Raw genomic sequence first — 16,619 nt, 5'->3', positions numbered from 1 at the left:
TATATAATTTTATAAATTATCTCAAATAAAATAAATAATAATCAAAATAATAGAGATTAAATCTAAAAAATTAAAAAATTAAAGATGAAGAAATTAAAATAATAATATTAGCATTTCATAAATTATTTCAAATAAAATAAGTAACAATCAAAAGAATGAGGATCAAATTTGATAGATAAAAAATTTCAATAAAAAATATTAAGGAAAAAACAAGTAATAATTTATAACAATGAGGACCAAAAATAATATAAAAAATAAATTTTAAGAGATGAAATTAAATAATAAATATTTAAAATAATATATATATATAGCAATTAAAAGTTTGTGGATCAAATTTGATATAATCAGTAAATAATATGACATTTATAAATTTTTCACAACTTCTACAAAGTGTTTTCCCCTTAAATTTTTCAAGAAAATACTTTTCTGGAAATCAGGTCAAATTTCTTTTATTAAAAAATATTTTTCGTTAACCAACTTTTCTATAATAAAAAAATACAGAAAAGTTTGAAAAGTAGTTTTTGAAAAATCACTTTCTAAAAAATAAACATGGCATAAAGCTCTAAAAAAATAAAAAGATAAAACCAAGAAAATAAGATGTCTTTTTTTTTATTCTATTTTTCTTTTTATATAATAACAAGTTTTTAATAAATTTAAAATATAATAATGAAACAAGATGATTGTTGATAAAATTATATGATTATTAATATAAAAAATTATATTTTAAATTAAACTGAATAGTTGTTATTTAGTTTTATTTTAATAGTCACAAATATCATAATTAATTATGAAAATTAATTTAATGATAAATTAATCTCATTGATATATTAAATTTCAAGTTCTATTTTTTATATCATAAATATCTATTTAATAGCATTAGAAAGTCCATTATAAAAGTTCTTCTACCATCACTTAATTTATTATACAATAAAAACATATACTTATAAATATTATTAGAAGCAAATATTTTTTTTAATGTAGAATAAATATCTTTCATTTATTTATTTATTTACAGACTACATCAATAATAATAACATCATATATTCTAGCAAAATTCAGACAAGGCTTCTAAGCATGGTTTCCGAGGTTGTTCATAAAAAACAGTCTGGCGATGCTGAAACCAAGAGTTAATGGGGAGCGTTTTCGATATGTTAAAAGCTTTACGTTCTTCTGTTTACAGAAAAGAAGAGTAGCACAAATATTTTTGTAACATCTGAGCCCAGTCTTCCAAGGGTGAATCGAAGTAATTACTACAGTACTTGCTATGATAATATCTCACGAATGTTTACATAATGTTTTCGGTTTTCTTTCACGGTTTACTACAGTACTTGGTATTGGTAGTATGATTAGAACTGTGTTTTATTTCAACTATAATTTTTAATTGTTTAGTAAGTATTTAAAATATATATTTTGAAAATGGATCCCACTGAAAATTAAGTTTATATTACCAGTTTTGTAAAGCAAAAAATTATTGTTTTTCAATTTATTTTTACCTATCAGCTACAAAGAAGAAGAAAAACTCAGGGGCTCACCCAATTACTTATTTGCTTCCTTCTTTCTCAGTTCAAATAAAAGTATTTCATTGACAATCATCATCGATTTGCACACTATCAAATGGATTCACCTAGCATTGTTCACGCAGACAGTATCAGGTGAATTAATTCATGAGTTATTATTATATTTATATAAATAGGTTTTTTTTATTCACGAGTTATTGTTATATTTATATAAATAAGTTTTTTTTTTTGAAAAACTAGTGTAATGAATTTATTTCACTTGTACTGTTTACATAACATGAACATGAACAATAATTTTTTTTGTTTTTTAAAAAATTAGTTTAAAATGAATTAAATTTACTTGTATTGTAATCTCAATTTTACTCCTGATAATATTTTTTTCTAATTTTATTACATGCTCAAAACATCATGGAAACTACAGTTCTTATCGGATAAATTTTGTACGTAATAGAATTGTAGATAGTTTAATGAAATAATAAAAAATATTTTATATAAAATATAATTTATTTCATGATGTAATAACAATAGTTATATCTACAATATTTAAATTAAAATTTATATATATTAATATATATTTTTTAAGATTATTTTATAACCTCAATTTCAAAAACATTCTTAACCAAACACATTAAATTACTTTTTGTTCAACCTCAATTTCAACCATTGTTTTAACCAAACATATTTAAACCAAACTCAACAAAAAATACTTTTTATAAAATATTTTTTTTCAAATCACAACTATAACAATTACCACAATACCAAACACACTAAACTAATCAACTATCATCTCAATCAACAATGCACGTGGAGGCACATCCACGAGGGTAGTGCGTGCAAGGCAACTTGCTATGGTGATTTTTTTTTGCCCCTTTCTTTTTCTATTGGCCTTGTAAAACAACCAAAATTAACTTTCTTTTTATTTTATTTGTGGTTTTTATTTTTTTAATTACTATTTACTTGTTTTGAAATATTTTTTTTATTTCATTTTTTAGCATTTTGTTTTATTTGGTATTTATACCATATCTGATTTTTAATTTTTATTATTAATTTTAATTTATTTTCAATTTCAACTCTTATCATTTAATTTAATTTTTATTATGAGATTTTACCCGTATTTTTTAATTTTTTTTCTTTGTTGTCTTTTTATTTTTTTAATTTTATTATTCAATATATTGACTTGTTTTGAATTAGTCTTTGTTAAATTTTTTTTATTTAGCGATTTTGATCTCGTAACTTGGATCTTAGTTATGAGATTTTAATCTTAATCAATATCGATCTTTTTTATTTTTATTTTATTTTTTAATTTTATCATTCAATATTATATTTATAAAAAAATTAAATATTTTTATTTTTTCTTGTTTTTCTTTATACGACAATAACTCAGTCTCTCAATTTAGGTCACATATTTGTCATGTTAGCTTAGATTGACTCACAACTTTTATTTTATTTTATTATTTTTTAAAATTTTAATGTCAAATTTATTCTTTATTTTCTTAACTGTTTTTTATTTTTTAAAATTAATTTTTTTATTTAGTTTTAGTTTTTAATATTGAATTATTAAAGATTAAGTTTTGCTGCTTTTTCTAATGGAGCCATCTTCATCTCATGAACAAGTAAGCTCAAGTTTACGCTGATTTGTTTTTAATTTTTTTTTTAATTTTAGCCAACAACTTTGAATTTATTAAATATTATATCTTTTGTCTGTATATTTATTTACAAGAATATCCTACCATCACAAGTTTACAGCGCTAATTCGACCACGGTGACAGCACTTTATTAAGTTACGAAATAAATCGACCCGGCCTGCATCGAAGGACGTAACAACAATCTAGTTCCTCTGGACGCAGTCCACGTAAACCACCCAACAAACTCATTTTAGTCGCTTTCCTTGGCTTTGAGGTGCTCAATTTCTCTGCATCCAATCATTTTTTTTTTTTTTTCATTGGCCAGCCACCACACGGTATAAGGGTCCAAGAAATAGACCCAGTGGGGTGGTGATCAGCTAAACGGTCAAAACTCTAGAAGAAAGTATGTAGTTGGCAATTTCATTAAACTATGACTCGAGCGGAGCTGCTTATCTTCGATCTCGAGCTTAAAGGGCGTGTTCGATTCGGATCCTACCTTTTTATGGTCAATTTTGCATATAATTTCTTACACACGAGAGATTAAATAACATAGAAGATTTTTTAACTAATTGAAACTAGTTTCTATTTCATTAGTTGCAAAAGATCTCGGGCTCTATGTGTTTTAAGTTATCTTGATGGAATTACGTTCTTACAAGTTTCAAATTCCTTACCAGCGACATCGATTTGTCCAAAATCAAACTTTTATGACCGGTGAAGTAGTCAGCAATACCTCGTAACCAAAGTCTTGGACTTGTTCTAAATGATTATTACACTATTAAATCATCTTTTTTGCAATTTTTTTCAACAAAACAAAACAAATTAAACATCCAACTTTATTTTGAAGAGCTCCAAACTTTATATTATTATTTAAGGGATTTTTTTATATTTTTTCTTTCTTCACGTTAACATGTTTGACTAGCTTTACATCAATTATATTATTACTTGAATAAAAAAGATGAGATTTATGAATCAAGATTTTATCGATATATCTTTATATTTTTTAAAAATATATATATATATAAGTCAAGAAAATTATACTTATATTTTGAAGAATATTAAGCTAATACACACCATTATTAAATATATTCCTAAAAAAAAAACATAAAATCTAGCAATAAACAAATTCAAGTGTTGTGAGGTTTTATCAAATTTAGACCACAAAATTGCTGGACATGGCCAAAACCATATCCAAAAAATTGCTATAATGTGCTTAGGCCTGGCAATATGCGAGGTCTAGACACTATCTAGGTCTAGCACGTGTCAAGCCCAATAATTAAGCCTAACGTATTATTAGGTCAACGGGATAGGCTTGTCGTGTGTTATCTAAAGGTGTCGAGCCCATGAATTTTCCAATGATTTTTATCATTACATCTTTGGTATGGTCGGATTCGTTACACACATAGATTCAAACATAATATTTGAATCCAATGCCATCAATTCTATAGTTTTTTTTACAAAAAAATCTTAGAAAAGTTATTTTTCAATAAATAAATTCAATTAAACAAATTTATACTTCATCAACACCATTAAATATATTTAAATCTCTAATAATTTACCATGTCTCCGTCCTTTTATAGAATAAAATAAATGAGTTGCAACACACAATACCAATCAAAAAATTAGAAAGGTATAGTTACACTTCAACTCCTCCTATCCGCAAAATTATAAATGCACAAGGAATCATTAAAAATAAATATTTACAATCTTCATTCAATAGATTAATTTTTCTTTTGAAATAAATAGTTTTTATATTCATCAAATAATATTTTTTGCACGTAATAGTCACAAATAATCTAAATTTACTAAGTATAAAGTACAATCTACCAATCAAATTAATTATAAAAAATAAATAAAATTATAATTAATTAATTAATTATCTAACCCTTAATTATTTTGAACATCATCTGATATCATATCATGTTAAAATATCTCCTTCATCGATATTTTAATAAAAATTGGAACGCCCTCGTAGAAAAAATGAAATTTGCAGTTAGGAGTTAATTAGTGGGTGAGATGTCTTAAAAGTACAGGATTAAAACTGAGGTAAGTCTCAACTATAGACAATGTAACGAAAATTACTAGTGCAAGTATTTCATTGTCATCACCAACCCACTTTCAAGTCTCCCACATTTTTGTGGTCAAACAAACAAGACAAGTTGTGAGAGATAGATGGATTTGCCTCCATCATGTTCAGGTCGATTGTTGTGATGTTCTTGTGATACACGGCTGTAAGAATCTTGTCGTAGCCTCCAATGAAGGTCCTTTTCAACCAGCAAAACATCAAGATGAAGAGCTAGCATTTTTGTTTAAAAGTTTATTATTAAGTTTGTTTTTTCTTTCCCTTTATATGCTTTTATTTTTTCTAATTATTTATTAAAATCAAAATTTCCCAATAATCAATGGTTATTTTTCAATTTTCCAGGCAATATTTTTATTTGTTTTTACAGAAATTATTATAATGAGTAATCACTGTTGACAATGATGATGATGATTCTCCATGCATCCTCACAAAAAAATTAGTAATTAATCAATCTAACGCTGAAGCGGGGTGATGTAGCATTGATTTTTTTTTCTTGTATAAAATCCTGACAGATTAATATTTAAAAGAAAAAAACTATCGAGATAACGAGGATTTAGTGATTAATATTTATCATTCTTGGTTTATATTAATTTTTAAATGATCATGTCTCGTTTCAAAATTGATCATATTTTCTCGACACGTCTAGAAAACGTAATGCCTTGTACTTTTGAAATGGCATAGACAAATCAAATCATTCATTGTTTGATCTTATCATTTTTCTATGTAAATTTATAATTAAATTTCAACCAATAAAAAATAATATTCAGAGTTACATCAATGCAAAAAATTGATCCGTCAAGTGGGGATTAAAAAGCTTTTTAATCAATATTATGTACTCATGGGTTAAAATTAAAAATGCTAAATAATAATCAAATATTATTTTTTATTTTTTAAATTTTTAAATATTTATCACTCCAAAGTTCTATTTATACTTTTTTTTTTGCCTTACACTTTTTTTAAAACAATTTTTACACAAAAACTACCGAAATGATGCTTCATTTTAGCAATTATAATATTATTATTTTTCTTTATTAAGTTAAAAATTAGTTGAAAATCTTACATGTTTTTATTGATACATATAATATTTACTATATTTTATTATATATAAAACTTAATTTTTCCATGCATATTTATAATTTTTATTTGAAATTAAAAAACACAAACTTTTATTTTTTATATTTATTAAGATATATAGTTTTTGGTATATTTAATTAAATGCATGGCAAAAACTTTTTAATTTATAATTATATTTTAAAAACTTTTTTATATATATATATATTCTCTAACCACCGTACGAACACAAGTAAAATGACTAGTTTAACCGAATCAACGGCGGATAACACCCGTAAACTTGAAATTATGAGTCAAAGAAGATGTTGTTGAATTTAGCAGGGTTAAGGTGGAGCTTTCTCATCATGTTTAGAAAGTCAAAGGTAAAGCAACGATTGTTAGCCCATATATTAAAATCACGGGCAAGCTACGTAACAGGTGACGGCAAGAGGATGAAGAGAAAAGTCAAAGTCGACAAAGATGGATTGGAGGCCTCCAAATTCACCTAATTTAACAAGGTCTGGTCCAAATCTAATTGTTTTTCGCCCATCTTCGCCCCACCACCCTCCGTCCATCGAGTATAAAAATCCCCGGCGATAATTAATATATTATATGAATACCTTTCTTCTTAAAAGAAGCACTATGAAAGGTTTTATTAAGTTTGTCTTATATAATTCGGTGCAATGGAAACTTGAACCAGGGTTTTTTCTTCAGGAGCAATGAGCAAATCTTGTCAGAAAAGGAAAAGAATCCACAAAATAGGGTGAATAGGGTGGGTATCTAATTAGAAATTAATTTGATTTTGTAAAATTTTATATTTGTAAAAATATCCATACAGAAAGAAGATCGATCATCTTAACTACTACTATTAGTGTCCATTTGATTTCCAAGCATTACTTTATTAAGAATGTCAAATCATTTTTTATATTAAATTAATTCTTTATATATTTTCAAATATTTTTAATATGATTGTATTAAAAATAAATAAAAAATATTATTTTAATATATTCCTAAAAAAAGATAACAAATACTTTCTCAATTTAATATATATATATATAGATCCTGAACCAAGTCTCATCTCAAAATTTGGACAGAGGAAAAAGAAAAAAGAAAAAAAAGGAAGAGGAGGAGAAGGAGAAGCAAAGGCCATGTGAAAAATATATTCAGTTGTGATTAGCTAATTGAAATCTGGTCTTCCGAGTTGCCACGCGTTATGTGGGACCTTTAACCAAATCTCCCTTTGTCTCTCTCTCTCCCTCTCTCTAGTAGTTAGTCCTTTATTATTTATTTGCTCCTAATAAAATAATAATAATAATAATAATTAATAGACAGATGATCTCTCCCTCTCTCTCTCTCTCTCATAGTGATAGGCATGACAAGAGTTGCAGAAGTAACTCCCTCCTTGTCTGTCTCTCTGTAAAACGACAATTCTGTTCATGTGCTGCATTGACTGACTTGTCGTAAAGCTTCTTATTGAACAGGAGAGGAGAGGAGAGGAGAAGATTCCTATCCTTGTGTTTCTCTTCTTTAATCTCCACAAAACTATTCTCTTCACTCGCTCAGTGATGGCTCCTAGCAAGCTCAATTCCACTGTAATTCTCTTCTATCTCCCTCCCTCCTTCCCTATCAATAAATAACTATATGCTGGATTTTGATTTGTTATGCTCCGTTGGTTGATTTTTCATTATCTATTTGTTTGGATCTCTCTTGTTAATTTTCAATTTCCTTTTCCTTTTTTTTTTCTCGCACTACATGTGAATTGCTAACCAAGCTCAATCAGGTAGTAGTGTTTTTACTTGAAAGCTAAGCAGTTGCCTGGATTTTTTATTTATTTTCAAGATTTAGTAGAGACGTGTTAATGTTATCATTTACAAGTGTAATTTGGAGAAAAATTGAGTTGTGGCTCATGCAATTCCATATTACTTGAAGAAATGTCAGTCCTTTTCCAGGTGAAAGCAATAAAGGAAATCTTTTTTTCTTTTAATGTTGAGTTATTACATCTATTCTATGATCATATCTCAAAATTTGTTTATGTTTATGTTTTAATCATGCTATTGATGCATTTCTAATTATAATCTCAAATGCCAGGGTTTCCTTTAGTTGGAAAAGCCCACGAGTCTATTTCTTATAATTAATGATTAAAAATTACCAAATTGGTGGCTTTTGCAAGTTTTGACTTTTGAATTTGGCATGTCGTTGAAGGACTTTGAAAATTGTAAGTTTATTTGAATTTCCAGTGTAGATAATGCATTCAATGACTGAATACACATCATTGATTCCTTCACAATGGAACGTAACCATGGATATAATAAGGAGGGAGTTGCTTGGTTGTTGTGGTTGAAATTCATTAAGTCCTTCTTGAACCAGCATAAATGAAAAGCTTTTTATTTACTTCTCTTTCCATTAACTGTACTCAACATCTTGCTTTCTCATTGCATCGCATCAATTAAATAAAGTTGATGCCTCCTATCTGATAGGATCCACATGGAAATGGAGACGCAAATTTTTCATCTTCACAGCCAGACAATGGATCTAGTGATTCACTTACGCTTTTCCATTCCGAGAAGGCAGTGCAGGAGCTTCTTCAACAGACTCCAATTCAGCAAACTGATGACCATCTTATAGAATTCTCAGAGGCTCTTAGAAGTATGTTTGCCCTTAATTTTTGGACCTAGACGTTGCTTTTCTGGAACTATTTACTGTGAGCACACATCTAATATACAGTTTTACAAATTAGCTGTTGCAAAGGCATTAAGACGAGCTGCTGAAGGAAAGGCTTCCGCTCAAGCTGAGGCTGCTGAGTGGAAACGTAGATTTGAACTGGAAAGGGCACGGAATCAGCAACGAGAGCACAAAGGTTTCTGATGATTAAACAACATGCATAAATATTGACATTTGAGTTTCATTCATTATATATCTCGCATTTGACTTTGATGGTTCGAACTAGGAAATGCGTGATTTTTTTGAGTTCTCTACAAAAATCACTTTCCAAGATTCAGTTTTCTGTTGGTGCGACTGTTGTTGCTTAATTTGACAGCTTCAAATCAAATTCCTTTTGATATCTAGATTTTTGGCAGCTTTGGTATCAACAGACAAGCTTGTACTACTTGAATCAGTAGTTGTCAGGTTGATCCTTTGTAATCTGTCTGATCTGGTTCTCTATTGTTTCAAATCCATGGTCTCCTAGATATTTGATGATTGCTAGTCATATCTGTTGTCTCCTTTCTTGGATGCATTTATCCTCTGAGTTTTTCTATTGGTTATTTAAGAATGTATTGCCAATATCTTATGAGCATATTTTGTGAATCTGCTTTTCATGGCGTTGGAGCCAAATGGCATCTCTTGGTTACTAATCATGGTTTTAATTGTGGCATTCATGTTTTCTTAGCTAGAAAAGGGGGAACGGGAAACCTATGGAGAAAAGGATAATGCCGAGGAAGAATGATAGGTAATCTCCATAGGCGGCAAGAACTAGAAAATCATGAAATAAAAAAGAAAAGTTGGAATGTAGAAACTCACAATTTAAGTGGGTCAGAAAGGGCAACTCGTATTATGTAACACTGATGATATTGCCTAATAAATGACTTCCTTTCCTTGATCTACTACTGTATAAGCTAAATTACTGCTGACAAAGGTTGAAAAGTTTCTCTTCCTTAACAGTCCTACTTCCATGTCTTTGCTTGGTTGCATAAAACTAGAGTGTGTGACTGGTTTTGATTTTTGTGTGGAATATTGAAAGTTAAAGGATGACATGGGCGAAATGGGATAACACCCACCAAAAAGCAAAACGTAATGGATTCTAGAACATTTCCTAATATTGAACTCAAGGGTTATCTAAATGGGTGTGCTTCCTTGATGAATTGTAAGATCATGTTGCCCCTTAGTTGATATAATTGATGTTCTTTTTTCATCTGCTCTGTAGTATTTTTTTGTAAGTTCCATATAATTATCCGTTTTCTCTAACACAATGATGATAGGTCCTATGAATATTAGTTAATTTCTTATTTTTTTGTTGGTAAAAGGTTTTATTTTCATACCTTGCCTATCTGGGGCTTTCCATATTGATAACTATTGACTCTGGGGACTGGGGATTTGGTACAGTGGTGAGGATGAATTAGAGAAAAAGGTGAGAGAAGATTGAGCATTTTTAGTGGGATGGAACATGTGTAGCAGATGAAGGGTAGGAAATGAGAGATGGGGTGTGTGGGAAGGGAGTGCATCACAGAAATAGGAAATGGGTATACGGGGAATCCCTCCTTGGTGAATTTAGTTTATTGTTGAAGGATGCCCCTCTTCTTGTATTGCAAAGAATGTTGAATGCGTGGTATTTTTTAAAGGGGAGTGTTATTCCAAGTTGAGATTCTCTAGAGAGAGGGAGAGGGAGAGGGGGGGGGGGGGGGGGGGGGGGGGGGGGGGGGGGGGGGGGGGGGGGGGGGGGGGGGGGGGGGGGGAGAGAGAGAGTATGTGAAGTTAGAGCAAGGTGTAAGGTGAAAATATGCCTAAATTCTTTGAATGAATAAATAGAGGGATTATTAACAAGAAGTGTTCACTTTGAGGTTGATGATTGGTAAGGTGCCATGTGTACTGACTCATGGTCATGTTCAAGCACACTGAAAGAGGTTAACAACATCTAAGCCCTTCCAGATGAGCCCCATTCTGAGCAAATCATACCTCACCTCTGTAAATGTACCCTTGATCTAATTTTCAATCCATAAACCTTGTTGCAAGCTATAATTAATAGTATAAATAAGTATGATCAAAATAATAATGTGGATGACTGTAATAAAATATTGAGGATGCAACTAAGTGCTTGTGACAAAAATGAAGATTGATGAAACTGATCCACCAATTTGCGTAAATATTTGAAATTAATTGAGAAAATACTCTTAGAAAAATTTGCCTTTCTAAAGTTTTAATAATAGGAAACACCATTCCATGCTCCTAACTCCTTTTTGGTATGGTCTCTAGGCAACAGAATCACTGACTTGGCACGCATATGGGCGCTCTGTTTGTAATTTTTAGGAAATTTTTTGCGATGTTTTCTAATGTACTATATGCGGTTTGATTTTCCATCTTTTCCCTTTTCATTTCCTAGCACCTTTGTGATTGTCCTTCTCTTCTGCCTTAATGTCTATATTAGGATCAATCATCTCATCACATGCTGAAGGGCATCTTTCCATGCTGATCGATCTTGTTTAACTTTTTCATTCCTGAATTTTTTAGTGGCAGTCTATGGTCTTAGAATGATAAGAAACTGAACTTTCCTAGAAGTTCCCCTTAATTTTCATCTTGAATTTTACAGGTTTTGAAGATGTTTGCTCAAAACCATTCTTGCTTATTCTGAATCTTCAGAATGTTCCTATCTTCTCTCTCACTCTGTTTTTTTTCTCAATAGAGATTACCCGACTTTCCTGTCTCTTGAATATTTCTCAGATGTCAGCTGTTTTCACCTTGTTAGAATTAAAAATGGGTGTGCTGCAACTTGTCTAAATATGTGTTATACACTTTTATACTTCATTTCCCTTTTGTTTCACTCGTCCAAGCAGCGAAAAGTTGCGGTTATTTTATGGTTTTGGTGAGTTTTCTAATCAAATTTAGACTCATTATCATCAGATTATGGCTATTGCACTATCAGGCAACAATATATGTGAAATGCTTCAAAGTTGGTGGGCTCAGACTTCTATATATAATGCAAGGGGAATGATAAGATTAATGCTTCCGTGTCTTGTTTGCTGGGAAGAACGAAATAGGAGAGTTTCTGAAGGTACCAGATTTAACTTGCTTGGCAATTGTAGTAACTTTTTGCGTAGAGAATTTGCCCATCTTTTCTTGAAGATGCCATTTTCTGTTAACATCCTGTGTTGGAATTAGTAATAATGAAAAACTTATGGCGTTCAGACACTCTCTAAATGGAATGTTAAAGTTTGATCTACTCTGCAATAGTATTGGGGACCCTACCATCTTTGGTATATGTGTCTTTCTAGATAAAGGTTTTATGCAACTAAGTGTATTTGACAATATTTTCAAGATGTTTTTAGGTTTTTCTGGAAATGGAGGCAATAACATCAGATAAAAAAGTCTCAAATTTATTACTAGGCGGTGGAAATTTATAGAAATGTATTGCTCTCAATTTGCTCATAGTTATACTTTCAGACAAGCAAATTAGGTTTGTGTGTCTATAGATTGAACATCCTTTTGTTTATTGCATTACAAGTATTGTTTTCTACTTGTACTAAGGCTTGCTGCATAATTGTGAACATCCTTGTATTAATCACAGAGTGAATGCTTATCTAGTCTTGGTTTATTGGCCCCTTTTATGTTGAATTGTGTGTTTTGTATCTGTACTCTGATTAGGTTAGTTTTCTCATTGAAATATTCTATTTCTTTCTTAAATTTGATGGATGAAATAAAACACAAGGACTGGGGAAGTTTAATCTAAAAACAGCACTAATTACTCTGGATATTCAATAATTTTAAGATCTGTGCCTTTGTACTTGAAGACTTGGGCATCTGTATCGTACATCTCTGCTAACACATCCAAAGCTGGATGCTTTTTATCCGACATGGATGAAAGAAATAGTAGGCTTTTTCTTGGCATTTAAAGTTTGAACTTCGTGATTTGGTTTTCTAGTTCCTTCATATAGGGTGTTAGCCATTAAAGACTCTCTCAAGACTTTTACATCTTCTATTCAATACACTATGTCCTCCTATGATATGTTGTATTTGTTTATTATTTGATGTTCAAAGATTTTTTTTTTAATTTTGATATCCATTGAGTGCATCCACCATTTTATAGTAGTTAACTTGTAAATGGTAAATTATACCAATCACATTTTGCTGCTTCCTTTATAGCTGCATGTATTTATTTCTTAATCACTATGAGTCTATGACTCTCTTTTTCTTCATTTACTTGCTTTACTGGTTTTTGCACGTAGGTTACTCTAAATTACATCAATTGTCATTAAAAGCATGCCATGCTCGTTGAAGCTGAAATCTGTGTGAATTCCTTGTTTGGAATGCTTGAATGTTTGGTTTGCGTGTGTCTAATGCTTACTGAATTAAGTTCTGGCTTATTTCAGGTTTTTGTGTCCATTAAATATTCCACCATGTTCTGAGTGTTTCAATGTCTGATTTTTGTCCATGTTTTAAGGAACGACTTTGATGGATTGTATTACAGGAAAGTCACCAGGGGAGTGTAATGCTGATATTGATGCTCAGCGGGTGGAAAACTCGACTAATCAACCCATGCAGAGAAATGAAACAAATGAACAATCTGAAAATTGTAGTACAAATGGGCTTTGCTCTCATGAAATTCTTCATGATGGAGAGACTGACTCCCAAGCCAAAGAAGTTCCAAACAGAATTATGAGAAAGGTAATTTTCCTGTTGTGCCCCCAGCAGATTCACTATTTAGTATGTTGAACTGCTTGTTTAATTGCATGCTAGCATCACAGCATCACATGTTTGGATGGAAACCAGCTGGCCTTGGTAATACTACACCATCTGTTGATGTTCTATTAGAACCTAGATAGTAAACTTCAAAAACTTTGCTTCTGGTGTTGCTTTTGTTGTTCTTTTGCATGTCGATTTTTGTGATAATATAAATGAATTGTCACAATTTTATTCCAAGGAATTTCTTAGCTAAACCATGCTTTAAAAATCATGTTAATGAATATTGATAATATTTCTGTCCTGACAAATTAGATTTAAATTTGAATCCTGAGACAGGCATCTTTCAAGCTTTCATGGCGGTGCAAAGGTGATATTAGTGATCAACACAAACATGATATTGTCTCTTTTGAAAGAGGAAATATAACAGCTGCAGGGCGCAGCAGTAAACAGGTATTGAATCCTCTTTCAAAGTTACATCTCCTACCTGAATCATGTTCTTTTTTTTCTTGTATCATAAGCAAATTTACAAATATACCTGTGCATTTGTATTGCTTTTCCTTTGAAAAATGCTTCTGTGCTTCTCTCACTATTAGGAACAGTTAACAAGGGCATTTAATATGTGTTTGTGCCTTAGCAAATTCTCATTTTCCTTTCAGATTTCTTTGAAGTGGGAATCTGACCCACAGACTCTGCTGATTATGTCCAAACCAAATTCAACCTCTGTTCGGATTCTGTGTGCAGAAATGGTCAGGTGCTGATGAAATTTTCTCTGGAAATGGTTTCCTTAGTTCCTAGTGTAGTCGCTCTCCTTTGCCTCTCTGCTTTCATCTTCCCTTGAGGGTTATTTTTACAGGCCATGTAGTTTTACATTAAAAATTTTATTTTTTAAAACTGTTTGCATGCTGTTTATTACTATTTATCTAAATGCTCAATTCCTATTCCAGATGGTTGAAAGAGCATAAAAAGTTAAACATTTATGTGGAACCACGCGTGATGGGTGAACTTCTATCAGAATCATCATACTTCAACTTTGTGCATACATGGAAAGATGGTGAGCTACTGAATGTTTTTCATTTTCTATTTTATACGAACACTGGTGCTCTTTTGAAAAATAAAATTAAGAGGCAGACATCTGATTATGATTACTGTAAGAAACATAGTTGGTTGGTTACTGCTAATGCATCACATTTTGAGCAATGAAATTTTGTAAATTACTTGCTTTTGGTTATGTTGGAAAATTTATCTTAAGTGCTCGCCTTTATAGTCAGAAGATTTGAAGTAAGATGCTGTTTTCTTTTATGGTTTGAACTGCTAGTCCAACTTAAAACTTCTAGCAATTCTTTTCTTCTTTATGCATCAATATGCACATGTATATTCTTTAAGCCTGTATGGAAAAACTGTAAGCACCATGCCAGACCGTGATCTCTTTCATGCTTCTGTTTGAGAATCCCTTACATATTGCACTAGATACTTTGTGTCCTCCACTTGTAATGACGGTTAAAATTACATCCTGCACAAATTTCGAGATAAAGTTGGTGTGAGATAACAGACAGTCCAATGCTAGTATGATGTGACAATCAGTATGCATATGCAGTCTAGAGATCTTCAATAAGCACTATATCCGGTTTTGCATGATTCAAGCTTCAATGTGAAGATCATATTTAGACAACATCTTGTTCACCCTTTAGCTCGTCATTAATATCTTGATGGTGTAACAATTTAACTATTTATGAGTTCACAATGTTTCTCTGCAGAGAAGGAAGTTTTGAGCCTGCACACAAAAGTTGACCTTGTCGTGACTCTTGGTGGGGATGGCACTGTTCTTTGGGTATGTTCTTTCAGTTTAATGTACATCACTCTTAGGTTGATTGTGGATTCCTTTTGTAATCATGTTTGGTGGAGTTATCATCGCCCTTCTTCATTTGCAGGCAGCATCAATGTTCAAAGGACCAGTTCCCCCAATTGTACCATTTTCTTTGGGGTCTCTCGGCTTTATGACACCATTCTGTATCCTTCATGCCAGCTGATGTAGTTCTTGTGTTAAATGGAAAATTTAATTGACCTCTGAAAACACCAATTGCAATTGCTGGCTTCTATGTGACAGTATTTATTTATTTGTTAGTCATTTTTTACTCAATTCTACCTAACTTTCCCATGTCTTGACTTGCAAGTATTCTTTAACTGTTTTTAAGATAGTGAACATTACCGAGATTGCCTTGATTCAGTCCTTAGGGGTCCAATCAGTATAACATTACGACACCGGTTGCAATGCTATGTTATTAGAGATGCCGCTAAAAATGAGTATGAAATGGAGGAGCCTATACTTGTTTTGAATGAGGTTACAATCGACCGTGGAATATCATCATTCCTTACAAATTTGGAATGCTATTGTGACAACTCTTTTGTCACATGTGTCCAAGGTGATGGATTAATTTTATCAACAACATCAGGTAGCACTGCATATTCATTGGCAGCTGGAGGATCAATGGTTCATCCTCAGGTACATCATGATAACATCTTTCCATTTAAGCATTCATGAGTACCTGTGTAAAAATTTTCACTTTTTTTCCTGGGAAGTTTTCTACCATGAATATAGATTAATTTCGTGCTTCAATATGCTTAGAAGCAACTATAGTGGTCATTTGCTATTTATGATGTAAAATGCTTTAAAGCATCAAATTTACATAGCAGTTTCGCATAGTTTAAATAAGGGCACCGGGGTTGATGAGTAGCATTGATAAGAACTTAATAATTTTATTAATAAAAAGGTATTTGATAATACAAAGGTACAAGAAATGGCTGACTCACAGGTAGTAGTTAGATTTGGTTGAAACAGGCCCTAGGAAGGTAATCTGTATGTGGTTCTTGCTTCGGCATTTTCACTAGGAATGCCCAAAGTTGTGTGCTTGCTCTAGACAACCCTAGACGTTTATCATCTCACTAAAGGCGGTTCAG

The 16,619-nt window shown here is 31.1% G+C and overlaps 1 protein-coding gene across 2 annotated transcripts in view; it reads left to right on the top strand.

The window, feature by feature from the left end:
- The first annotated feature begins 7,582 nt into the window (after positions 1–7,582).
- The window catches only part of LOC105131001 (NAD(H) kinase 1-like), a 10,053-nt gene continuing 1,016 nt past the window's right edge, over positions 7,583–16,619 (top strand). Inside the window, exons 1-11 of one of the 2 annotated variants that reach the window (XM_011033748.1) lie at positions 7,583–7,864; positions 8,750–8,918; positions 9,010–9,129; positions 11,908–12,036; positions 13,450–13,646; positions 14,001–14,114; positions 14,321–14,415; positions 14,609–14,715; positions 15,419–15,492; positions 15,593–15,671; positions 15,857–16,164. In XM_011033748.1, the coding sequence (XP_011032050.1) occupies positions 7,838–7,864; positions 8,750–8,918; positions 9,010–9,129; positions 11,908–12,036; positions 13,450–13,646; positions 14,001–14,114; positions 14,321–14,415; positions 14,609–14,715; positions 15,419–15,492; positions 15,593–15,671; positions 15,857–16,164 (1,419 nt within the window). In that variant the 5' untranslated portion in view covers positions 7,583–7,837. The remainder of the gene's footprint in view (positions 7,865–8,749; positions 8,919–9,009; positions 9,130–11,907; positions 12,037–13,449; positions 13,647–14,000; positions 14,115–14,320; positions 14,416–14,608; positions 14,716–15,418; positions 15,493–15,592; positions 15,672–15,856; positions 16,165–16,619) is intronic. The other variant, XM_011033749.1, reaches the window with a different exon arrangement.

The sequence above is a fragment of the Populus euphratica genome, unplaced genomic scaffold (genome assembly GCF_000495115.2).
Source record: "Populus euphratica unplaced genomic scaffold, PopEup_1.0 scaffold76.1, whole genome shotgun sequence".
NCBI classification, from domain to species: Eukaryota; Viridiplantae; Streptophyta; class Magnoliopsida; order Malpighiales; family Salicaceae; genus Populus; species Populus euphratica.
This window is presented reverse-complemented; position numbering and strand designations above follow the sequence as displayed.